The sequence below is a fragment of the Urocampus carinirostris genome, chromosome 19, assembly GCF_059441175.1.
Source record: "Urocampus carinirostris isolate Australia breed hairy pipefish chromosome 19, RoL_Ucar_1.0, whole genome shotgun sequence".
NCBI lineage: Eukaryota > Metazoa > Chordata > Actinopteri > Syngnathiformes > Syngnathidae > Urocampus > Urocampus carinirostris.
Genome location: NC_142367.1, coordinates 26,473,151 through 26,498,162, shown reverse-complemented (window position 1 = coordinate 26,498,162; position 25,012 = coordinate 26,473,151). Strand labels below are relative to the sequence as shown.

Here is a 25,012-nt window from a genome sequence, read left to right as displayed (position 1 = left end):
TCCTGTATTCTTATTCGAAATGTGGTGCTCTCCGTAACAAATATTTTCTCCACAGTGCCACTGCACCACGGTGGGGAGCTCTTGTTTGTACCATAATCTTTTTTACCTGGTACTTTTTTCTGTAATATTTATTCTGTTAGTTTCCCCAAATTAGGTGTTGTAAAAGGATAGTGGGATGTTTGGGCGCGTTCTAAGGGATGGGCAGGGCGCCTGTATGATGCGTCAGGGGTAAACCAGTGAAAGCTGTCGGGCCCTGCTGTTGAACAGAAGAGTGTGTTGTGTCACCCTGACCCGAGTGACATGTCCGCTTTCTGGTGTCCCGTTTCATGTGGAGAGACAAAAGCATGACTAACCTGGGTCCCGGGGTGCTTAACTTGTTTGGGTGTTAGTACATTTGGGTTGGCCATTATCCCAAAAATTTTGTGTGTGTTTTTTGCTATTTTTTTCCCTTTTTATTTTCTTTGTTATTGTATGTGTTTGTCTTGCTGTCGGTCACTCCTCCTGAGGCATATGACCAAGGTAGATAGATAGATAGATAGGTAGATAGATAGAGAGTTTCCCCAAATATGTCATGAACCAGAGCAGGATCAGGACCCAAATGTGTGACGTTTCTCACACAAGCCTTTTATTTGACGGGAAATGGGGAGTCATGCACGTTAGGCAGCGGTCTGATGTGGAATGATAGGAAGCCAGAGGCCGACGAGAATGATACCAATTGCCCGAGCAGATATCGGACGGCTGGGGTCGATACCGGACAAGACGGGACATACAGGGTTGATATAAAAAAGGATATCGAAATCAAGCAGGACAAACTAGACGGGAAACGAAAACTTAAGATAATAATAAACAGGACAAAAGCAGACGGGGACAATACCGGACAAGAAACTCCGGCAGAAAACCGGACAGAGTCAAAACCCGCGTCTTGCGGGGCAGAGGTTCATTGACAGACTGACAAAATGTGTGCTTAAAAATGACCTACCCCCAAAACAGGAAAATGTTGACATTTTCATGTATTCATTCATTCATTTAGTGTGGAATAAGTAATACAAATTACTTAACGATGATATAAAAATGTGTTGATAATTATATTTATAAATCTCACCAGCATATAAGTGTGACTTAGAGTCCGGAAAATACCGAAGTCATTGCAGCCCTACTTTGTCATGATGCCTGACGGCTGTTCTGTGTCACTTTGTTCAGGAAAGTAGTTCTAAACGGTGCAACCCAGTCCCCGCATCCTTTTGGGATGGCGGTCTTCGAAAACCACGTTTTCTTCACCGACTGGACTAAGATGGGGGTCGTGAGAGCCAATCGCTTCAATGGCAGCAGCCCGACCGTCCTCTATCGGACTGCCAAGAGACCCGGGCACCTTGTCGTCTCACACTCAGTGCTGCAACCCATGGGTAAGCTTTAACTAAACCAAGGGTTTGTAAGGGTGCTTGAAATCCTTGAAAATGCTTGATTTTTAATTGAGAAACACTGACATAGAGGGAGCTGACAATACAGGTGCATGCTACCACTAAACAGGGCACTATGAAATGTTCATTAGTGTAATGATTATGTATCAATTGTGGACATTTGTTATGGACCATGCAAGAAATGATGGTAGCGTTTCCCAGTGGTAAATTGTAATGGGAAGAACTTCCCACCACTAATAATGTAAGGTACATATTACTATCATTTTTACGTAACACCTATATGGAGAAAGGTTTGTCTCAACAATATTTACACGCTTATTGTTCAGATCCACAAATATATTCCCGATCTACCCAAGATTTGAAAATCAAATGTCTTGATAAATGCGCCCAAAAAATTAAAAATCGCATATGTAAACACTGTCTGAAACTCATGAGAAAAAGTTAGCGGACACCAGGGCAGACATTTCTGAAAAGTTGCCTGCCCAGCCCTAAAGTTTCCTGCCCCATTTTTCACAACTTGAAACACAATAAGACCACTCATCGCAAAAAAACCCATTGTAGCAAAGTATTGAAGGTTGGTAATCAGAATATATAACAGAACAACACTTAAAATTAAGTTTATTATAAATCTATTTATAACATTCATTGCATGTTTTCCATCTGCCATCAGTATGTACCTGTATTTACTCATGTTTATTCACGCTTTTAATGTACGTTTACGTTTTGTAGCGTCATCAATTTTGTTAGCTTCTTTTGAATCTTTCTTCTGGGCCTGAGGTTTTGATTCCCAACCACTTCTCCATTTTTCTTGTTATCTGTGCGTCTGCTTTGGAAAACGATATGCAAATGCACAACCTTATAGCGCTCGGGAGAGTCTGGAAGCACGAAGTTATTCGATGCAGGCTTCTGATTCTTCTGAGATTTTCCCAAAAAATAAAAAACAATCACAATAAATGTGCACCGATTTTTTTTTTTACTTTGCCTCATATCAAATGGATGCCCCTTAGTTGCAGCTTGCTGCGAAGGTGTGCGGAGAGACTGAGGCTGAGAAAAAGAAAAGCGTAGGGGTGGGCGTTGTGGGGGACACTACACCTTTGCTTAGAGGGAACCCTAGTGAGAACCCTACCAACCGTGACAGATTTGACCTTTTCCTGCAGTGATGAACCCTTGCGGCCGTCACAATGGCGGCTGTCAACACATCTGCGTCCTAAGCCACCGCACTGACAACGAAGGTCTGGGATACCGTTGCAAGTGTCGCCATGGTTACGACCTACAGTCCGACCTTCGGTCCTGCCACGGTAAGTTTAGGATTCACAAATATTGTTATCTGAAATATAATAGATAGATAGATAGATACTTGATTCATCCCCGTAGGGAAATTCACACTTCCAGCAGTATCCTTGTGTTGAAAAATAAAATAATAGAATACAAATATTCCCAATCTAACGTGTTGCTATAGAGTATTTAAATAGTGCTACGGAAACTACACACTGTAATAAAAATAGTGTAATATGCAAATGTGGGGGTGCGGTTTAATGTGGGCTTTTACTCCCCCGGGTGGAGTTAAAGAGCCTCATGGCACGAGGGAGAAATGATCTCCTCAGTCTGTCCGTGGAACAAGACTGTGACAGCAGTCTGTCGCTGAAGCTGCTCGTCTGTTTGGAGATGATGGCAAGAAAGTGAGCAAAGCAAGATATATGCTAAATTCTATTCATCTAATTTTCCGTATTTTCGGCACTATGAAGCGAGCTGGATTATAAACCGCACCAAATTATGAACCACACAGCCCAAAATAAGTCTTTTGTTAAAGTTTTTTCTTATATATGGCACACGGGGGGGGGGGGGGAAGCACGCCAGCGCAGTGGTTAGCACGTGTGCGGCACAGTTCTGAGGTCATGAGATCGAACCTCCTGTGTGGAGTTTGCATGTTCTCCCCGTGCTTTCGCGGGTTTCCTCCGGGCACTCCGGTTTCCTCCCAAATTCCAAAAACATGCACGTCAGGTTGATTGGCCGGTCAAAATTGTCCCTAGGTGTGAATAAGCGAGCGAATTATCTGTCCCTGTGTGCCCTGTGACTGGCTGGCAACCAGTTCAGGGTGTCTCCTGCCCATTGCCCGAAGATAACTGGGATGGGCTCTAGCACCCCCGCGACCCTACTGAGGATAAACGGTGCAGATAATGGATTGATGGATGGTTAGTAGAAAGGCTGTGCGCCATTAGATCTCCACTTGCATTGAAATACATGGCTTTAGGGCTAGGACCTTAGCTTGGCCTTTTGGCTGAGAGTAAGTGTCCCGGCTCCTAGGCGTTGTAGCGTATTATGAACTGACCGATAACGGATAATGGATAATGAATAACGAAGATAGAACAATAACCCTTAAAAACCCCAAAACCCCACATGGCTTGGGTGAGTAGAATGGAAGCATGTCTGTACTTTTAACATGTTAACCTTAAGAAGGCCCTCAAAGACCACCTTATATGTTTCTCAAAGGCAGAACAGTTAACATTATTTAATTTTATGATCTGTATCCACCGCATTTTCTGGTATATAAAGTGCACCGGATTATAAAGCACACTCTCAGATTTCTGGCTAATTCTGGGTTTTAAGTTGCACCCTTTAGTCCAGACTCTAAGGTAAATATTGTTTTTTGTTCTTGTTGAACAGAGGTGAAGAATTTCTTGCTGTTGGCCACCACCATAGCCGTGCGAGGGATCCCACTCACCACTTCCCTCCAGGAGGACGTCAACCTTCCCCTCATGGGACTGGCCTCGTATTTTTCCGGCTCGGCCGTGGAGTTCGACGGCAATGAGAAAGCTATTTTCTACAACGATAGGGCCAAGGGGATTGTTTATAAGTCCAACCTTAATGGAACCGGTAGGTATACTATGAAAAAGCAGGGTTTGTAAGGGTGCTTGAAATTCTTGAAAATTCTTGGATTTTAATGTTGTGTTTTCAAGGATTGATAAGTGCTTGAATTTTGGGTGAAGTTCTTGTAAATGCTTAAATTTTTTTGCCATGCTTTTTAAGAAGTCTGCTTGGAAATGACGCCGACACTGCTCTCTGGTGGCTTTACATCGCCAATGCATTTCTTTTTCCTTCGTGATTGACTGGAGCTGGCGTTAATTTGAATGTTATGTCAGCGCCCCCTACTGAAGGAATGGTGCATTGTGCACTGTGTAAGGATCATGTATCAATTATGGACATTTATTATGGGCCATGCAAATTAAAATAATAATAATAATAATTTCCTTGTATTGTCATTCTGTGTAACAATGTACACAGAACGAAATGTCGATTGCACCTGACCCGTTGTAGCGAGCCGATGCAGCCGCAGCCAACAGAGGGCGCCGCCGACCACTTTTTAAGTCTTAGGAATGACTCGGCCGGGGCGCGAACCACCGACCTCCCAGTCAGTGTTTCCTAGTGGTCATGAGATCGAACCATCCTATGTGGAGTTTGCATGTTCTCCCCGTGCTTACGTGGATTTCCTCCCGCATCCCAAAAACATGCATGTCAGGTTAATTGGCCGGTCCAAATTGTCCCTAGGAGTGAATGAGAGAGCGAATTGTCTGTCTCTGTGTGCCCTGGGATTGGCTGGCAACCAGTTCAGGGTGTCCCACTGCCCGAAGATAGCTCGGATGGGCTCCAGCATCCCCGCGACCCTACTGAGGATAAGCTGTGCAGATAATGGATGGATACTGTATCACAGTCATTTCTTATTTTTATGGTACTGGAAAAATTTAAAAATTGGCTTTGAAAGTCCTTAAAAAGTGTTTGAATTCGGCCATGATTCAAGATTACAAACCCCGAAAAAGGTTCTTCTTGCAATGTATCTTCCTATTATGAGAATGTTCTTCCTTGTTTTAGTTTTATTTTTTTTATTTTATTTTTTATCTTTTCATCTGGTAAAATGATAAATGAAGACAAATTGAAATTGAAAGTCAATTAACTTTTAGTAGCTCATCTTTAAATCTTTTTTTTAAAATAAATAATAAATACCTAATAAATTTAAGCCAGGAGATGGCAGCACAGAGTAACAAAGTTTCGAATTGTGGACAGCACCTTCAAAGTGTTTTTTTAAGAGAAATAGTTAATTGAATTGTCGTACATTTTATCATGTTTTTATTTGTCTCTATCATTTATAGTCTAACTTTGTTCTGGATTTCAACAGTGATTTTTGCGAATTGAATCCATAAAAAATCTCTTTTAGTTCAACAGATCCTGACAGGCTACAGGGCTTCAAGCATCGATGCCATGGCTTATGACTGGACCTCCAAAGTTTTGTTCTGGACTTCAAGCTCCTACAGGACGGTGACGGCCCTTAGAATCACTGACAAATCCCGGCGAGATATCGTCGAAGGGTTGAAGAGCCCAAAAGGAATCGCCATGCATCCCGGTGCTGGGTGAGTCCTTGTTTGGATCCAAAAGTGGACGTTCTTGAGAAAAGTAATTGATAATAAAATATAAAGGAAGTTCGAACCTCCTGTGTGGAGTTTGCATGTTCTCCCCGTGCTTGTGTGAGTTTCCCCCGGGCACTCCGGTTCCCTCCCACATTCCCAAAAACATGCATGTCAGGTTTATTGGCCGGCCTAAATTGTCCCTAGGTGTGAATGAGCGGGTAAATTGTCTGGCCCTGTGTGCCCTGCGACTGACTGGCAACCAGTTCAGGGTGTCCCCTGCCCTCTGCCTGAAAATAGCTGGGATGGGCTCCAGCTCCCCCACGACCCTACTGAGGATAAGCGGTGCAGATAATCGATGGATGCCTGGATGGATGGATATAATGGATATAATGAAATGTCTTTGATGAAGAGGTAAGATTGGGCCTGAAAAAAATCTAGCTCGACCCGACCCGCGGATATTAAACCAAGCGCGACCAATTAACTTGATTTGAGAGACCAAGCCCGAAGCAAACAAACACGAATTTTCACATTTTATGTGTAAGGTCTCATTTAGGGCTATTTTTGTCCGGACGATAGTTATCACATATTTTGTTCTTTCATATTTTAAGTCTTATTTTTGCTTTGAATGGAAGTTGAAGACACAATAGTGCAGTGTTCATTTGACCTCTGAAAAGTGATGGGTCCCGGGGACTCGCATGCTCAAAAATCTTTGGCTCCCAACAGAGATCTATGGGTCCCCAAAATTTAGTGTGCTCCATGCCCTTACAAACTGTCATATTTTCCCTAACAAAATACAAAAAAATCTTCTTTTTTTTCAAACATGTTTATTTATGTAGTTTAACATGTTATATTGTACATGTGTTTCCTTATATCATATATATTGTTAATGAACATTTTGTTGTGAGACACCGAGTTGCTCGACATGAATGAGGTTTATTATAAAAAAAGTTTAAAAATGAAGTCGCTTGGACGTTCACTGTAGAAGAAAAAAACACATGCAAATAGAATTAAGTAGAATAATACATTTTTTTATTCAAATTATGAATTCATTTTCTGCATTAAATTATTGTTGGTGATATACTGATTAAAGGGGATCACCACAAACCTCTTTTTTTCATTTTTTTTTTATTTATACTGCCTTTTTTTCTTAACTTCTTTATACAACATCATCATTCGTAATATAATGCATCAAAGCAAGTGAGCCGTTTGAGAGCGGGCTCTTTAATGAGTTGAGCCGAAAAGGCCGGTTCTCTAAAAAGAGACGGACTTTTACTACACAACTCTGACTCGTGATCGGCGTGCAGACGAAAACTCGAACCGCGAGACCAAAACAACAATGGCGGATCTGCCTGACGAAAATTTTGGAGTGCGGTAAATCTTTGTTAAAAAATGATAAAGACAATTTGGTGTCACGATGCGCGCCAGCAAAAATAATGCGTCTAGGACACAGGCACGCGGGCAAACCAGAACTCTGTAGTGGTGTTTACCGTGCAAGTGAATCCGTCTGGATCGCTCACACAGGAGTCGCATTCCAAATGATCAGATCTGTATCAGATTGAAGACCACTTATGAAAATAGCCTGGGTCTGGTGTGAAAAAAGCAGATATGTACCGTTCCGGCAGACTTTAACAGATCAGAATCAGGTCGCGAACCTGCAAAACAATCCAGTTTCCTTGCATAATTTCTCTACTTTGATGTTTACTATCGTCTCATATTTTACAATTAAACAAAAATGTATCTGTGTGCGAAGCTACTTGTTCTGGTCTGACTGGTATCGTCCAGCGGTCATCATGAGGGGCTTCCCTGACGGCAGCAACGCGGTACAGTTGGTCAACACATCGCTGGGATGGCCGTATGGACTTGCCCTCGACTATGAGTAAGTATCCAATGCAAGCCTTGTATGAAAATCATGAATTTGTTTAGGGTGGGCAAGCTACGGCCAGCAGGCCACATGCCATCTTTTAGGCTTTTTCATCGGGCCCGCCAAACAAAAATGCTTCATAATGATAATATGTATAAAATTGTAAAAAGTATTTCTAATAAAAATGTGTTGTTTTTGGTGATATTTTTGTCCCTAGTGTCCCCAATATTCAAATAGCTGGCCTTAGTTATCAAATATGATTTAAAAAAAACTTATGTCAGGACCAGAACGGAAACAGAACCCAATTGCATTCCATTTCTCACAAGTTTTATTAAAGGAAAGAGGAAGGGCTGCGCCCACGAAGTATCATATTTTAGTCTGTATCTAGATGGGAGGCTGGATTCCCTTCAGCACGAGGGTCATACCCAATGTTCCCTGTAATTTTCCTTACGGGTCTGAGCGTTCACACAAAGTCGGTGAGCAACGCTTGAAACAACAGTGAGCAACCATAATCCCAAGTGTGGCAAGATAATTCATTATCAACCAGGTCCAAAACTTGACATTTTGCTGAGTTTCCGGCAATGCAAAATGATTTTTCTCTTTTGAATGAATTGACTCATGTACTATTGCAAAGGTTGTAGGGCCTACAAACGTCGTTTGTTCTTACAATTCTTTCACAAGATATCCATTTCCTTTTTTTTCCTGATATATTTTGTCGCATAATATTAACATTTTTGGGGGCTTATTTAGTCGGTTGTAAGATACAGAACTGTACTTACTCACATTTTTTAGTGGAAGTACATTGTTGGCAACACGATTGACTTGAAATAATTGGAAATTATTTGAATGCAACATAAAATTTTTCATTTTTCCATGTTTTTTTCTACTTTTTTGTTACTTTTTTCTTTTTGTTCTTTATTTACTTTTTTTCTACATTTCTTTCTTTTCTTTTTTTCTGGCTTTTTTTTCTAAATTTTTCCTTCTTTTTTCTCTTCCTTTTGTTTCTTTTTTTCTCAGCTTTTCACTCCTTTTTCATTTTGGTATTTTTTTCTTTTTTGTTCTATTCCCTCCTTCCTTTAAGTCATTTTGTGCATAATTTTGCATAATATTTGGTCACGTTGGGATGAAAGAAGCAAAAACAACCTGAAGAGCCGTTTAGGACCCGAAAGAGCCGGTTCTCTTTAGTGAGCCGAGCCGAAGAAGCCAGTTCTCGACAAACTCTACTAACTTTACTCAACTTCGTTCTACTTCGACTCGACTTCAAAATACCGCATTTAGGACACAACGTCAGAGGAACCCGTGTATTTTGACCTTCATGCACTGTAACTTTGACTTAAGTCGCTTCTTAATTCGTAATTTTGAGCCCTCAGTTTTGTGCGCTGGCTAGATTTTCTTGTGCGCTGAGATTGTGCGAGCAGTGCGCAATTGTGCACGCACGCAGCTTAGAGGGAACACTGACTAAGGGCTATATAAATAAATTTGACTTGACTTGACTGACTACCACACAAAAATAAAATCAATATTTTTTTTCCCTCCCGGCCCTTTAAACACTTTTTTTAACACTATGCGGCTCGCGACTCAAAAAGTTTGCCTACCCTTAGGATAAAATATGACTACAAAAATAAAATAAGAAAAAGAAAAATAAGACTGTTTTAAAAATGTATTTTGTGCTTCTCCCTCAGACAAAACCGCTTGTACTGGGTCGACGCCCTCTTGGATCAGATCGGTCACATTCACATTCAAGGAACCGACAGACAGACCTTCACCAATCTCGGACAGATCACAAATCCATTCTCTTTGACAGTTTTTTCAGGTGCTTTTCTTTCATTTCATCCACGAGCGATAGAACATTCCTATTGATTCTTTAGAGAGTAAAATAATATATATGTATGCTGTAGACTACCTTTATGTGGCTGATACCAGGACCAGAGCGATATTTGAGCTGAGGAAAAGAGACGGAGGAGGAAATTTTATGATCAGACAAGGAGTCAATGGCATTTTGAACATCAAAGCCTATACAGCTGACCTTCACAGTAGTAAGTATTGTAGCTGCCCCGCCCTCCCCCAAGAATTTTAGGTCATAGTGCCGCATTTAAAGCTTAAAACTAAAAGTTTTTCTAAGAACCAACAACATGTGAGACCCAATCGTGAAAAGCAACCATTTTATTTTCAATTACATTTTATGTTTACTACAAAAACAAAACAAAAAAAAGTAATGTAAAAATATTGTCCCCTGGCCCACTCAACTCAGCCAACCGACCCCAAAATTGTTAAATGATCCAATGTCAAGCTAAATGATTAACAATGACAGAGTGCACCTGTGTGTCATTGAGTCGCAGTTTGCGAGCAATATGATTCAAAGGGAGAGAGCCTAAGACCACTGCCAACCTGGCCGTCCCCCAAACTTTCGGCCAGAACAAGGAAAAAAACAAATCGGAGAAGCAACAAAGAGGCCCACGATCACATTGGATGACCTGCAGGCACACGCAGCTGAAGTGGGACAATCTTTGCATAAAACAACTACTCGTAGTATTCTGCATAAATCTGCCCTTTATGGAAAAGAAGAAAGAAGAAAGCCCTTTCTGAAAGAATACCATAAAAAGGTCTATGGGAGACACAAATAACATGTGTAATATGGTGCTCTGGTCAGACAAGAACAAAATGGACACTTTTGGGGTGAACGCAAAGTGTTGTGTCAGCGTAAGTTTAACACTGCACATCACACTGAAAACACCATCTCCACTGTCAAACATAGTGATGGTAGCATCATGCTCTGAAGTTGGTTTTGTTCAGTAGGGACTGGGAAATTCCTTTGAGTTGATAGGAAGCTGTATAGAGCCAAATACAGGGCGATTCTGGCAGAAAATCTGTGGAGTCTACAAGACCTGAGAATGCGGCACAGGTTCAACTTCTAACAAGCAAAATCTTTAATGGAAACTAACAAAGGTGTTAAAATGGCCAAGCTAAATTCCAGACCTTAATCCTGTAGAGCATTTATTGCAAGATTTGAAAATGCTGCACACAAACGATCACCATCAAACCTTAGGGAACTTTGGCTTTTGTAAGGAATAATGGTCACAAAATCCTGTTTCAAGATGGGCAAAAATTCTAGAAACATACCGAAAATGACTTGTATTACCTCAAAGGGAGCCACTATTTATGCAACGCCTACTTTTTATTTGTTATCATGGTTTGTTTTTATGGTTTTGTCTCACATGTTGCCGATTCTTAGAATATATTTCAAGTTTTGTATCTTTATGTTTGAAGCCAAATATGGCATTACAGTGGGACCTCGCTACTTCGCGGTTCCACGTTCGCGGGTTCAGAGCTTCGCGGGTCTAAAAAAATAATAATAATTAAATTTTTTTTTTTTTTTTTAAGCATTTTTGAAGGGGCGTCGCTACTTCGCAGATTTTAACTTTTCGCGGGTGGTTTTGATCCCCATTAATCGGGTCTAAAAAATAATAATAATAAAATAAAATAATAATTAAAAATAATAATAATTTTTAGATTTTCACTTTTCGCGGGTGGTTTTGATCCCCATTAACCGGGTCTAAAAAATAATAATAATAAAAAAACAAAATAATAAGAAAAAAATAACTAAAATAAAAAATCGCAGATTTTCACTTTTCACGGGTGGTTTTGATTCCCATTAACCGGGTCTAAGAAAATATTAATAATAATAAAAATAATAATAAAAAAATTAAATTAAAAAAATCGCAAATTTTCACTTTTTGCGGGTGGTTTTGATCCCCATTAACCGGGTCTAAAAAATAATAATAATACAATAAAATAATAATTAAAACAATTTAAAAAGAAAAAAAAATTCGCAGATTTTCACTTTTCGCGGGTGGTTTTGATCCCCATTAACCGGGTCTAAAATAATAATAATAATAAAATAAAATAATAATAAAAAAATAAAAATCGCAGATTTTCACTTTTCGTGGGTGGTTTTGATCCCCATTTAACCTGGTCGAAAAATGATAATAATAAAATAAAATAATTCAAAAAATATATATATATTTTTTTTCAAGCAATGTTTGAAGGGGCGTCGCTACTTCGCGGATATTCACTTTTCTCGGGTGGTCTCGTATCCCCATTAACCGCGATAACCGAGGGATTACTGTATATCAAATAGTGTGTGGAGGGGGGGGTGTCAATACTTTTGCAAGGCACAGCATAAATGTGCTTGATACGGGGAAAGCACAAGGTTTCACTTTTCCTTCTCCTAGGTATCGGTAGCCCATGCAGTTCGGTACCCAACGGGCGCTGCAGCCATTTCTGCTTCCCGACTCCTTCGGGTCGCAAGTGCGGCTGCCCGTACGGCATGAAGCTGCAGGACAACCAGCAGGATTGCATCAAGGACGACAGCGTGGCCCCGCCCGATAATAACTGTGGAGATTACTCCTTCGAGTGCGACGAAGGGCGATGTCAACCAAACTCCTACCGATGCGACGGCTATGCCGACTGCGTGGATAAGTCCGACGAGGCCAACTGCACCCACACAGGTCACTTAATGGGCTTTTTATGTACAATTTCAAGGGAAGCTAAAATGAAGCCACAGGGAAGTACTGATACTAGTTATCTGGAACACTTCTCTATATTAGGGGATCGGAAGGCGACGGTTAATGCCAGTATATAGCAATTCATTTCATGTAATTTTATGAAAAACTATTACCTTGGAATTCTTTTTGCTGTCTTTCGTAAGGGGTTGGAAAGAAACATTTAATGTACTAGTGCTATCAGTATTTGGTATCTGGTTTTGATGACTGTTAATGAGGTAAAACAGGTATTTAACATTTAAACTAAAGTGGATTTTTCAAGAACTGGAACAGGAGAAGAACCCAGATGCGTGACGTTTCCAGGGTTGGGTAGGGTTACTTGAACTTGATTACTTTCAATTACTTTTGGATTACTCCAATACCAAATATACTAATAAAAGACAAAAGAAACTAAATATGAGTAAGATTACTAAATTTTGTGCAGGCTTGTGGAGCAACGGAACACATGGAACGGCAAAAAGGATGTCGGCAAGCCGTTTGGATTTATTTTCATTTTGTTTCTGTGGCATTTTATGTTCATTTTGCCGGAGATCAAAGAGATCAAAGCCAGGAGAGAAAGCTTACCACGTGTTGTGAGTCATCATTTGATTCATATTTAGTTTCTTTTGTCTTTTATTAGTATATTTTTGTATTTGAGTAATCCAAAAGTAATTGAAAGTAATCAAGTTAAAGTAACCCTTCCCAACTCTGGATGTTTCTCACACAAGCTTTGTATTACGGGAAATGGGGCAGTCATGCACGTTGACCCAAACGCCAGTGATTCGGCGATCGCTGGGCGGAAGAAGTAAGACAGCAGTCTGGCGTGGAATGACAGGAAGCCAAAGGCCGACGAGATCAATACCAATTGCATGAGCAGATATCGGACAGGACGGGACAGACAGGATTGATATCAGGCACTGGAGACTGGAGTCCAATAACAAGCAGAACAAAATAGCCGGGAAACGAAACTAGAGATCGATGTGAAACAGGACAAAATAGACGGGAACGATACCAGACAGGAAACACAGGCAGTAAACCAGACAGTCAAAACCCACGTCTTGCGGGTACAGAGGTTCGTTGACGGACTGACAAAGGGTGATTTAGAGCACTGAGCTTAAATAGAAGGGATGACAATAATTCAACGGGCCCCAGCTGGCGCCGAATGGGCAAGGCCTATTGGGCGCCATGGGCAACCGTGACAGCATTGTATCCTTCGCTTTTGAATGAATTGACTCATGTATTATTGCAAAGGTTTTACGGGCTACAATTCTTTTACAAGATTTTCATTTTTTTTTCCTGGTATCTTTTGACGCATAATACTAACATTTTGGGGGGCTTATTTAGTTGCACGAAACAGAACTGTATTTAATCACATTTTTTTAGTGGAAGTACAATGTTGGCAACAAGATTGACTTGGTATCATTGGAAATTATTTGAATGCAACACAAACTTTATCTTCTTTTTCCCTGTTTTTTTTTCCTTTTCTAAAAATTCCTTTTTAAAAAAATCTCAGTGTTTATTTTTTACTAGCTGTTATTTTTTTCTTTTTGTTCTCTATTTACTTTTTTCCTTTATTTGTTTGTTTCTTTTCTTTTTATTTGGCTTTTTTCTGAATTTTTCCTTCTTTTTTACTCTTTGTTTCTTTTTTTTCTCAGCTTTTCACTACTTTTTCATTTTGGTATTTTTTTCTTTTTTGTTCTATTTCCCCACCATACTTCCGGTCATTTTGTGCACAATTTTACATAATATTTGGTTGTGTCAGGATTAAAGAAGCAAAAACAACCCGAAAAGCTGTTTGGGACCCGAAAGAGCCGGTCCTTTTTAGTGAGCTGAGCCGAAGAAGTCGGTTCTCGAAAAACTACTGACTTTACTCAACTTTGTTCTACTTCAACATTGACTTCAAAATACCGCATTTAGAACACAGCGTCAGGGGAACCCGTGTATTTTTACCTTCATGCACTATAACTTTGACTAGATTTTCTTGTGCGCAGGAAAGCTCAAAAACCTAATGCATTTCAGGTTCATCCTGGAACAGTTTAGCCAAAACCATTTTGCGGGTTCCCTGATGTAGTTTTCGGAATATTTTCCAGGAGCGACATGCTCACCCTTTGCCTTCACCTGCGACAACAAGCACTGCATCCTTTCCGGGTGGCGCTGCGACGGCACCGACGACTGCGGAGACGGCTCCGATGAAAACGACTGTCCTACCAGTGTCCCCGCCACCTGCTCCACTTCCGACTTCGCCTGCGATAACAAGAAATGCGTCCCGAAACACTGGGTGTGCGACGGCGACAACGACTGCGGCGACGGGTCCGACGAGCAAAATTGCAGTAAGTGTCGTTTTTCTAATTGTAATAAAGCGTCATTGATCTCTAATCTTACCGTACGGCTTCTCAGATTCCACCATCACAACCTGCGGTCCTGCCTACTTCCTGTGTCCCGACCACCGCTGCATTTTCAACAGCTACGTTTGCGACGGAGACCAGGATTGCTTCGATGGCTCCGACGAGAAAGATTGCGGTAAAAATGTCTTCAATTGGGATCTTCTTAGTTGCGTTGTGATAAGGGGTTGACCGATTATCGAGTCGGCTGATGATTAGCACCAAAATTTGGGAATTTGACGGATATCGGCAGTGTCTTAAACCTGCCCAGCCATAGAGTTGCCTGCCCCATTTTTCACAACTACAAACACAATGAGACGACTTATCGCAAAAAAACCCGTTGTTGCAAAGTATTAAGGATTGATAATCAGAATATATAACAGAACAAAACTTTCAAATTAATTATAAATCTACTTATAATATTCATTGTATATTTATATGACATCGCTGTTTTCCATCTGCCATCAGTATGTACCTGTATTGACTCGTCTTCATTCATGCAATGTTTCCGTTGCGTCGTCTGCTACAATCCACGTGAACTCCTCTTTCCACAATGCTTTTAATGTACGTTTACGTTTTGAAGCGTCATCAATTTTGTTAGCTTCTTTTGAATCTTTCTTTTAGGGCTGAGGTTTTGGCTTTTAACCACTTTCCCATTTTTCTTGAGTTCTCTGTGCATCTACTTTTGAAAATGATATACAAATGCACGACCTTATAAGGCTCGGGAAAGTCCGGAAACACAAAGTTATTCGATGCAGGCGTCCCATTGGCTGCAGAGTATGCAAATTGCCAAACGAACCGTAATTTCCAAACCGAACGAACATTTCGTAATCGTAATAAAGCAAACGTGTGTAACAAGCTATCATTCCATCCCGTCTAAAAAGATTTTATTTTTTCTCCGGGCAGACGTTATTTCAGACACTGATATCGGTATCGGCATTTTTGTTCATACAGCAGGCAGATTTAAAACTGGGTTATTTAGGCTCAGATGCAGCCTAATCTTTCTCTCTCCTCGATTCTGTCCCGAACGCTACCCACACCTCGCCTATAGTGTTAGAGATGAGTAGTCAGCGGCAGCTCTACTAACTAAGTCCCTACATGCCTGTAAATCAAGACCGCTGATAATATTGAAATTTTGAAATGTCTGTGGTAGAAAAGCTTGTGTGTGATTAAGAACTAACCTAAAAAGTGTAAATAACACATTTTAGAGAAGCACGTTCAGGTGGAGTGCTTACACTTTTTAATTCGCAGGCTCTGAAATCTCGATGCACCATTTGTTTTTAGTTGATTTAAAGATGGGGTGTGTAGTTTGAGGTGTCCTTAAAAGTTGTAAGTTAAAGATTTTCTCGATTAAGTATGTGTTAACGATGCCCAACTGAATTCAACGAGCCTTTATTGTCACAAACCAGGAACGGAGACGGGACCCAATGGCGTTTGTTTTCTCAGTTTTTATTAAGAAAGAGAACAGTGCTTGCATCCATGATCCGATGATCTTCGGTCACACATAGCAGGAACCCGGAAGTGTCACTGTCGTGTCGAGCGAGGGTAGTCGTTGGCGGCGAGAAAAACGGGTCGATGGCCGGGGCAAAAACAGAAACAGGTCCAGAAAAGAGGTCGGCAACAGGTATCAGGCAGGAAACAGGGCAGGATAGTGTAGGAAAGTACAAAGGCTTGCTTAGCTGAGAGAATAGGTTCGCAGACGGTATGATGGGTTCCTTTCGGAAGACAGGAGTTTAAAAAGAGTCCAACAGCCAATCAGGTCCCGTGGCTGTTGGGAAGCCGCAGGTGCCCCGAATCAGTAATCATGACATTTGTGCTTTAATTTTATTGCGCCTATCTGCTTTTATTCTAGTTTCATGAAGCCTGTTTGTGGCGGAACAAACCCCCAAAAAGATGTGAAAAGAAGAGTTTATTCGAGCGCGCCTAAGAAATGCATTTGTTACTCTCCCGCCAACTCCTGGCTTCAAGTCACTATTGCAGCCTTAAGTTTTCAAATGCCTCCACCTTTAAGTCATGTTTGACATCAGTGTTCATTTGAGCTGTGAAAAGTGATGGGTCCCGGGAACTCGCATGCTCAAAAATCTATGGGTCCCAACAGAGATCTATGGCTCCCCAAAATTTAGTCTTATCGAGGTTGAAATCGTAAATCGGCGACAAATATAGAATATAAATCTATATATTCATTCAGTTTTAATCATCAAATTATTAATTCATTTTCTGCATCAAATTATTGTTGGTAATATACCGATGAAAGGGATCACCACAAACCTGTCTTTTTTCCATTTTCTCCTTTTATACTTCCTTTTTTTCTTAACTTCTTTATACAACATAATTCGTAATATCAATCATCAAAGCAAGTGAGCCGTTTGAGAGCCGGCTCTTTTTAATGAGTTGAGCCAAAAAAGCCGGTTCTCTAAAAAAAAGACGGACTTCCTTTCACTACACAACGAGATCTCGTTGGCCGAGATCGGCGTGTAGACGAAAACTCGACCGCAAGACCAAAACAACAATCGCAGATCTGCCTGACGAAAAGTTTGGAGTGCAGTAAATCTTTGTTTTAAAAAAATGTAATCGGGTAATAATGACAATTTTGTGGCAAGAAGGTTGCGTCCCGGGGACGCACGTTGATTTGAGACTATGCGTCCCCAGCAAAAATGTTGCGTCTAGGACGCGGGGATGCGGGCAAACCAGAACACTGCAGATACAGGACCCAATTGCGTGACGTTCTCACACATTTTTATTTATTTATTGGAAAAAAAAATCACGCAGTTATTTACATTTTTTTTGTACCTTTATACTAGTTTTATTTCCTGCCTTGTTAGTTTTTGGTTTAAGTGAAAGATTAGCCATATTAGTTGTGTAAAATTCTAATTTCTTTACTGTGAAATCTTTCAGGGAGCTATTTAAATCGGCCTCTTCTTAACACTAATAATCGGTATCAGTATCGGCCCCGAAAAGCCCATATCGGTCGATCCTTAGTTGTAATAGCACTTTCTGTTTTCTTTGAACAAAGAGTTTTCATGTGACTCCTTTGAGTTTGCTTGCGCCACCGGCGACCAGTGCATTAGTAGCACATATCACTGTGACGGAGTGTTCGACTGCAGGGACCATTCTGATGAGCGAGACTGTCGTAAGTTTTTCTCAATCCTCTGACCGCAATCATTTGGTATCACGACCCCGACCTTATGCGTGTTCCCGCCCCCAGCTACTCAAACCCCGGGCTTGTGCGACGAAGATGAGTTCCAGTGCCAGACCGACGGATTATGTCTGCCGGGCGACTGGGAATGCGACGGCGACCAGGACTGCGAGGACGGATCGGACGAGCACGTCTCCTGCCCGATTGTCACCTGCCCGTCCGGCTACTTCGAGTGCCCGAATAAGCTCTGCATCCCAAATCCCTGGTTGTGCGACGGCGAAAACGACTGCCGGGACAATACCGACGAGCAGAATTGCCCCACGCCTCCTTTCGAGTGTTCCACCGGCCAGTGGATGTGTCCCACTGACCAGGTGTGCATTCTGCAAGACAAAGTGTGTGACGGTCAGAAGGACTGCCCGAACGGAGCTGATGAATCACCCATTTGCAGTGAGTCTTCTCTGCCTATCATCCATTTTTTTATTGAAAAAGATCTACCGTATAAGTCGCGCTAGCCAAAAAGTGCATTCATAATTAGGAAAAACACATATAAAAGTCAACCTCCTGTGTGGGTTCAAATCCAGCTACTGGACTTCCTGTGCGGAGTTTGTATGTTCTCCCCGTGCTTGCGTGTTTCCTCCCACATTCCAAAGACATGCATTTCAGGTGGATTGGCCGGCCCAAATTGTCCCTAGGTGTGGATGAGCGAGTTGTCTGTCCCCGTGTGCCCTGCAATTGGTTGGCAACCAGTTCAGGGTGTCCCCTGCCCACTGCTTGATGATTGCTGGGATGGGCTCCAGCACCCCCGCGACCCTACTGAGGATAAGCGGTGCAGCTAATGAGATGAGACATATAAAAGTCAGAACCTGGAGTATAAGTTGCATTTTGGGGGAAAATGCATTTGATAACATCAAACCTTCTTGTGTGGAGTTTGCATGTTCTCCCTGTGCTTGGGTGGGATTCCCCAGGCACTCCGGTTTCCTCCAACATTCCAAAAGCTTGCAAGTCAGGTCCAGATTGTCCCTAGGTGTGAATAAGTGAGTTGTCTGTCTCTGTGTGCCCTGTGACTGGCTGGCAACCAGTTCAGGGTATCCCCTGCCCAGTGCCCGAAGATAGCTGGGATGGGCTCCAGCACCCCCGCGACCCTACTGAGGATAAGCGGTGCAGATAATGGATGGATGGATGTTAGGGTGTGGCGAGCCTCCCTCCATGAGAGGGGCCTAATCGGTTTGTAACTCTTCATAAGCACATCTTGGACGATTCCCAGACTCAATTGATACTCATTCCCCACTTTAATTTTCTAGTCAGTGCTGACAGTTTTATTCTTGTTTTTGTCTATTTTTTCTGTTACTTTGTGAATGAGGTTGTTATTAAACCCCATCCTTTTTGAGCACCATGGCATGTCACCTCCTGCGTTTGGGTCCATCACAAATCACAATAGGTATAGGTATACGGTATGCGAACGTTAGATGATTGACAGTAACATCAGTAACAATGTAACATATTGAGAGTTATTCAGATAACTAGCATATAGTGCATGAACCTTAAGATCAAATCTTAAGCTAACAGGGAGCCAATGAAAGTTAGCCAAAATCAGGGTCATGTGATCAAACTTTCTTCTTAAAAGCCTCGCTGCAGCATTTTGTACCAGCTGAAGGCTCTTGATTTTGGACTTCGGGAGACCGGAGAGTAGTGCATTACCATCATCGAGAGGGGAAGTAACAAACGCGTGAATTATAAACCCCATCCTTTTTAAGCACCATGCCATGTCACCTCCTTCCTGCGTTTGGGTCCATCACAAATCACAGTAGGTATAGGTATACGGTATGCAAACGTTAGATGATTGACATTAACGTCAGTAACAATGTAACATATTGAGAGTTATTCAGATAACTAGCATGTGGTGCATGCTTACTAAATCCAATGAAATCTTCAGCTTTGGTGTCACTGTTACCGGTAAACAACTCCCTCAACCTCGGTAGGTAGACGATAAGCTGCCTTACTCTTCCGCGTCGCTTACGTCCGACTCATCATCACCTCCGCATCTCGCTAACTCCAAACTTTCAGATCATCTCAGTTGTTTTTAATAAATCACCGGCAATGTTAAAATGATCAACACAGGCATATAGCACCCTCTTGCGGTTTAGTGGGAAAATAACATGTGAAATGCTATTATAAAAATGTTCAACTCAATGATATACCGCAAATTCCGGACTATAGAGCGCACCTGATTATAAGCCGCACCCATCGCATTTTAAGAGGAAAACCGATTTTGTTAATCATGACACATAGTCCAGAAGCTGTATTTATTTATTTTTGTTTGTTTTTTATTTTTGATATTTATGTATATTAATCTTTATTCACATCTGTAATTTTGTAGGCTTGAAATTGTATTTTTTGGTATGTTATGTATTAAATTCACTCAGTCATTCCTTTATATTTTTGCCCCCAATAGCTTAATGTAACCAAGTTTACATTCTGTTTATCATGATGCCCATCCATTTAATTTCTAGTGCAAGAAATTGATTCAAGTACCTTAAATTCCGGACTATAGAGCGCACCTGATTATAAGCCGCACCCACCGCATTTTAAGAGGAAAACCGATTTTGTACTTACACAAGCCGCACCTGTATATAAGCTGCAAGCGCCCACATTAAAAAAAATTTAACACAAAATTAACCCAGTACCGTGATTGTAACAGAATATCCTTCATTAAAGCACACAGTCCAAAAATCACAGCCGGCAAAATGAACGGAAAATGATACCGGTACTTAAGGTTTAATGCAGACCGGCAGAGTCCGGGTCCCGTTGAAAGTAAAAATGTATATTTCCAAAGGTAAGGGTGGGAAAAATATATATCCACTATTGTCAACACTCACCTTTACCGGTCCCCACTTCCTGTCAGCCCGCGTTTGTTACGCCCCTTCTTTTTAATTCGCCCGTCCAAAACATTTCAGAATAAGTGTCCAAAATATATACAAATAAATAATTACAAAAATATACAGTTGCAAATACATATTATACATGTTTTACACATATTTACAAAGAAAGATGGTACACTGAGAGAGTTTTCAAAGCTTCAATAATAATAATATAACTTTCATCCGGGCAGTTAATGGTAGCAACACGCTAGCAACACGCTCGCAACACAGTAAACAGGTCTGTTAAAAAAACATACCGTACTTGTAAAAATCACGGTAAACTGTCCTCATCTTCCTCCTTAGAACTGAAGCCATCAAAGTCGTCTTCCTCAGTGTCGGAAATAAACTTACATCATATAGACGTCGTCCCACGCTCCCATCCACTCCTGATTCTGTGCCCTCCTCTCTGTCACGCAGCAGACCGGCTTTTCGGAACCCGTTGGTGATGGTGGATTTTTTTGATGTGCCTTTCTTTTTGCATTTTGCATGATGAGGGTATGTTTACGCTAATTTAATTCATGCACAAGCCCGAGAAGTTGCAGTCTTCCTCGGCGCATATATTCCACCGGTCTAAATCTTACCTTTTGTACTCGAGCGCCGCATCACTGAATAAGCCGCAGGGTTGAAAGTTTGGGGAAAAAGTAGCGGCTTATAGTCCGGAATTTACGGTAATAATGTGTTAATTCACATATAAGTTGCACCTGGAGTATAAGTCTCACCCCTGGCTAAATTATTTTAAAAAACGTGACTTGTTTTCTGGAAAGTATGGTAAAGTTTTTGTTGTGTGTTTTTCCTCAAAGATGAAGAGGACTGCATACTGAACAACGGCGGCTGCAGCCACATCTGCATTCAGGGACCGTTTGGGGCTGAGTGCAAGTGTTTTCCCGGTTTCCAGCTCCTGAACGACTCCAAGACCTGCGACGACATCAACGAGTGTCTCATCCCGGGTTTCTGTAGTCAGGAATGCTACAACGAGAGAGGAAGCTTCCGCTGTTACTGCTCTTCAGGTTACCTCCTAGAACCAGACGGTCGTACTTGCAAAGCTATAGGTGAGCGTTAAGAGGACAGAATGGAACCTACCAAAACTTTGAAATTTTAAATCCTCAAATCTCAAACTTGAATGTGATTTGTCATTCCCTCCTTTGTGTTTTTTCATCCTCTTTAGACCCTCTTGCTGCTGTGCTCCTTATAGCCAAGCGTAACCAAGTCATTGGCTACAGGATAAACGCCAAGCCGCCAACCATCAGTCCAGTGGTGAGCGGTTCAGGCATCGTGAGCGTAGACTTTGACCGTGTGACCTCCAGGGTTTATTGGGCTGACGCCTCGCAGAAGAAGATATGGAGTGGCTACCAGAATGGAACTGGTAGACAAGAAGTATGTTTTCTCATAACTACTATTGACTATGCATTATTATGAAGAAGCGTTTTACAAGACCAGAGGGAGGATTTTAACCCTGGCACTGAATGATTTCATACAGATAAAAGCTATAGTTCTTATTGACAACAAATGAGTTGAGTTTATTAATAAACAGTATTGTGCAAATCAATCCACTCAGTTCAGTTTAAATGAAAATGAAATGAAATGAAATGATCTGCATTTATATAGCGCTTTTCAAGTCAATGACTTCCCAAAGCGCTTCACATTGTGCTTCACATTTCCCAATAGCGGCCGTGATCTGTGCACCCATGTAAGTCGCTAACCTGCTTATTGGGGGTATTGGGGGTTCAGTGTCTTACCCAAGGACACTTCAACATGTAACACGGACAAGCCGGGATTCGAACTGGGATCCCTTGATCCTAAGACGATCGCTCTACCTCCTGAGCTACTGCCGCTACAGTCACGTCTTTTTAAATGTTACATTATCAAGCTGCCAATACTTAAGGGAAACAATCTGTAATGTAATAATCAACACTAGTTAGCACAAGTAATTGTATTTTCCCCGGATCAGCAACATTTTTGGAGTGGAGTGCCACTTTTAAATGTTGTTGTAAATCAGTGTGCCACACCAAGATTCATTTTTTTTATATCCAACAGAGCTGTCATTTTACAGCAGTCCGAATATACACCATGGATATACTTTGACAAATTTATCTCCTCCACTATTCTTGTTCATCAACAAACCAAAAAATGACTTTGAGCAACATGTGAAAAGGCTTGTAGACATCCATGACCTTAACTATTCTTCACCAACAATGAACTACAATCAAAATCAAGTGATATGGACAGCTACCATACCATTCTTTAATAAAATCTTATTTTAGAAACTATCAAAACTTGAAACACACACACACCTTTGATTTATTCGCCATCAATGAACGGTTTTCCGTGCTTTGCCATGCAGTGAGCAATGTGATAGCTTGCTTCATTGGTGGCGTTTGTAGCAGTGACAAATGTTTTCAGTCTGTGTTTGTTTCCCGTACCTGGACACACCGCGTTTTAATGTCTCTGCCTTTCCAGATTCGTCCTTGAATTCATGTTCATGATTCGTCTTTTAATGTCGCTTAACACTTGACGAGCGAGGTACAACGCACTCGAGGCATAATGCACAAACAGCACGGTCATTTTTTTGCACAAAGCCCAATTCGTCTGTCCATGCTGGCTGGAAAGAACGAGATGTTTTCACTGGAGGAGCCGTCACGATTCATTCATTTATCGCGCACTGGTGTTTCTGTGGGCGAGTTAAAACATAGATTTTTCCTCCTCTACAAGGCGCGGCGCAGACACGCTCACACACGGAGCAGAGGAGGAGGCGTGCTACCGTAAATCCTCTAAATAACACAGCGCGCAACTGAAAATGCGCATGATAAAAAAAAAACATTATTATTTTCCCGTGCGCTCGCGTGCCACTGGTTAACCCCTTGCGTAACACTCCTGGCACTCGTGCCATAGGTTGCCGACCCCTGGTCTATTCAGTTCATATGCTTTTGTTTTCAGATATTCTCCAGTGGTTTAATGGTGCCAGAGAGCATTGCAGTGGACTGGGTGGGCAGAAACCTTTACTGGACCGACTCGGTCATGGAGAACATCGAGGTTTCCACTCTGGACGGTCGCTTCCGAAAGGTTCTTCTCACAGAAAACGTCACAAGCCCCCGTGGCTTAGTTTTAGACCCTCGGAACCAGTGAGGAAATAGAACGGTATTTTTCGAGTCTTTTGAGTCATTGTTTACACTTTTTGGGTCACCCCACACAGCACCAACCTGATGTTCTGGACGGATTGGGGTCAGAATCCGAGGTTGGAAAGGGCCTACATGGATGGATCCTTTAGAAAGGTCATCATCAGCTCAAAGTTGTACTGGCCCAACGGCTTGGCTCTGGACTACACCACACGGAGGGTGTACTTCGCCGACGCCCACCTTAAATATATCGACTACTGCGATTACGAAGGGAAAAACCGTCATCAAGTGATGGCAAGCGACACGGTGCGTTCAACTCAACCCGAACTGTGACGAGATTAGAATCAGGATCCTGCCTAACTCTCCTCTCCCTGCAGGTTCTCCAGCACCCTCATGGAATGACCATCTTTGAGGACACCGTCTTCTGGTCAGAGCGTTACACCGGAAAAGTCATGAGCACCAACAAGTTTCACGGCGGCAACGTCACCGTACAGATGAATAGCGTTTATCAGCCCATGGGCATCGTCATGGATCATCCTATTAAACAGCCCGCAGGTTACTTCTCATAACCTTGGTCTAACTCTGCCCTGTCGATTTTGTGAAAGAGTTAAAAATAAAGGATTTCTACGCAGGTCTAAATCCATGCAAAGACCATCTCTGCAGTCAACTGTGCCTGCTGGCAGGCATCAGGCCGAGATATTACACCTGCCATTGCCAGTCTGGATGGACGCTGGGTGATGATAAACGCACTTGCACTGAAGGTGGGAGGTTTTTGTTTTTCGATCCGAGTTGTTGATATTACACATATTCAGTGGAACCTCGGTTTTCGAACGCCTCTCAGTTCGAACAAATCGGAGTTCGACCAAAAATTTCGAGAAATTCTTGCTTCGCTGTTCGGTCAAAAAAATCGGAGTTCGAACGCCGGTAATGCGTGAGTGCGTACGCTAGGGTGCGATGCTGAGCGGCGTACGGGTGTTTTAGCCCTTTATTATGAAAAAAGAAAAGTAGTGCGTACAACTATTGCATTAAGAAAGAAATAATAGCAAAATATGAAGGAGGTATGCGAGTGTCTGATCTTGCCTGCGCCTGCTGCTGACCACCACAAAGGTAAGAAATCCTATTCACAATTCTTTTCTTTATCCTTTTTATTATTTTTACACGTTGATGTTATCGTAATCTTTCGTACGGAAGATTACGATAACGCGAACGTACGATTAGCCTGGGTTTGCTTTATGTTTACGTTG

The 25,012-nt window shown here is 41.7% G+C and overlaps 1 protein-coding gene across 1 annotated transcript in view; it reads left to right on the top strand.

Annotated features, from left to right (window-relative positions):
* The window catches only part of lrp2b (low density lipoprotein receptor-related protein 2b), a 134,054-nt gene that overhangs the window by 29,309 nt on the left and 79,733 nt on the right, over positions 1 to 25,012 (top strand). The window contains exons 14-31 of the mRNA XM_088322929.1: positions 1,201 to 1,403; positions 2,576 to 2,716; positions 4,083 to 4,292; positions 5,629 to 5,821; positions 7,569 to 7,694; positions 9,362 to 9,492; positions 9,578 to 9,715; positions 11,912 to 12,187; positions 14,311 to 14,550; positions 14,618 to 14,740; positions 17,615 to 17,731; positions 17,807 to 18,184; positions 21,456 to 21,704; positions 21,821 to 22,029; positions 23,590 to 23,774; positions 23,846 to 24,074; positions 24,146 to 24,323; positions 24,401 to 24,529. Coding sequence (XP_088179055.1) covers positions 1,201 to 1,403; positions 2,576 to 2,716; positions 4,083 to 4,292; positions 5,629 to 5,821; positions 7,569 to 7,694; positions 9,362 to 9,492; positions 9,578 to 9,715; positions 11,912 to 12,187; positions 14,311 to 14,550; positions 14,618 to 14,740; positions 17,615 to 17,731; positions 17,807 to 18,184; positions 21,456 to 21,704; positions 21,821 to 22,029; positions 23,590 to 23,774; positions 23,846 to 24,074; positions 24,146 to 24,323; positions 24,401 to 24,529 — 3,455 coding nt within the window. The remainder of the gene's footprint in view (positions 1 to 1,200; positions 1,404 to 2,575; positions 2,717 to 4,082; positions 4,293 to 5,628; positions 5,822 to 7,568; positions 7,695 to 9,361; positions 9,493 to 9,577; positions 9,716 to 11,911; positions 12,188 to 14,310; positions 14,551 to 14,617; positions 14,741 to 17,614; positions 17,732 to 17,806; positions 18,185 to 21,455; positions 21,705 to 21,820; positions 22,030 to 23,589; positions 23,775 to 23,845; positions 24,075 to 24,145; positions 24,324 to 24,400; positions 24,530 to 25,012) is intronic.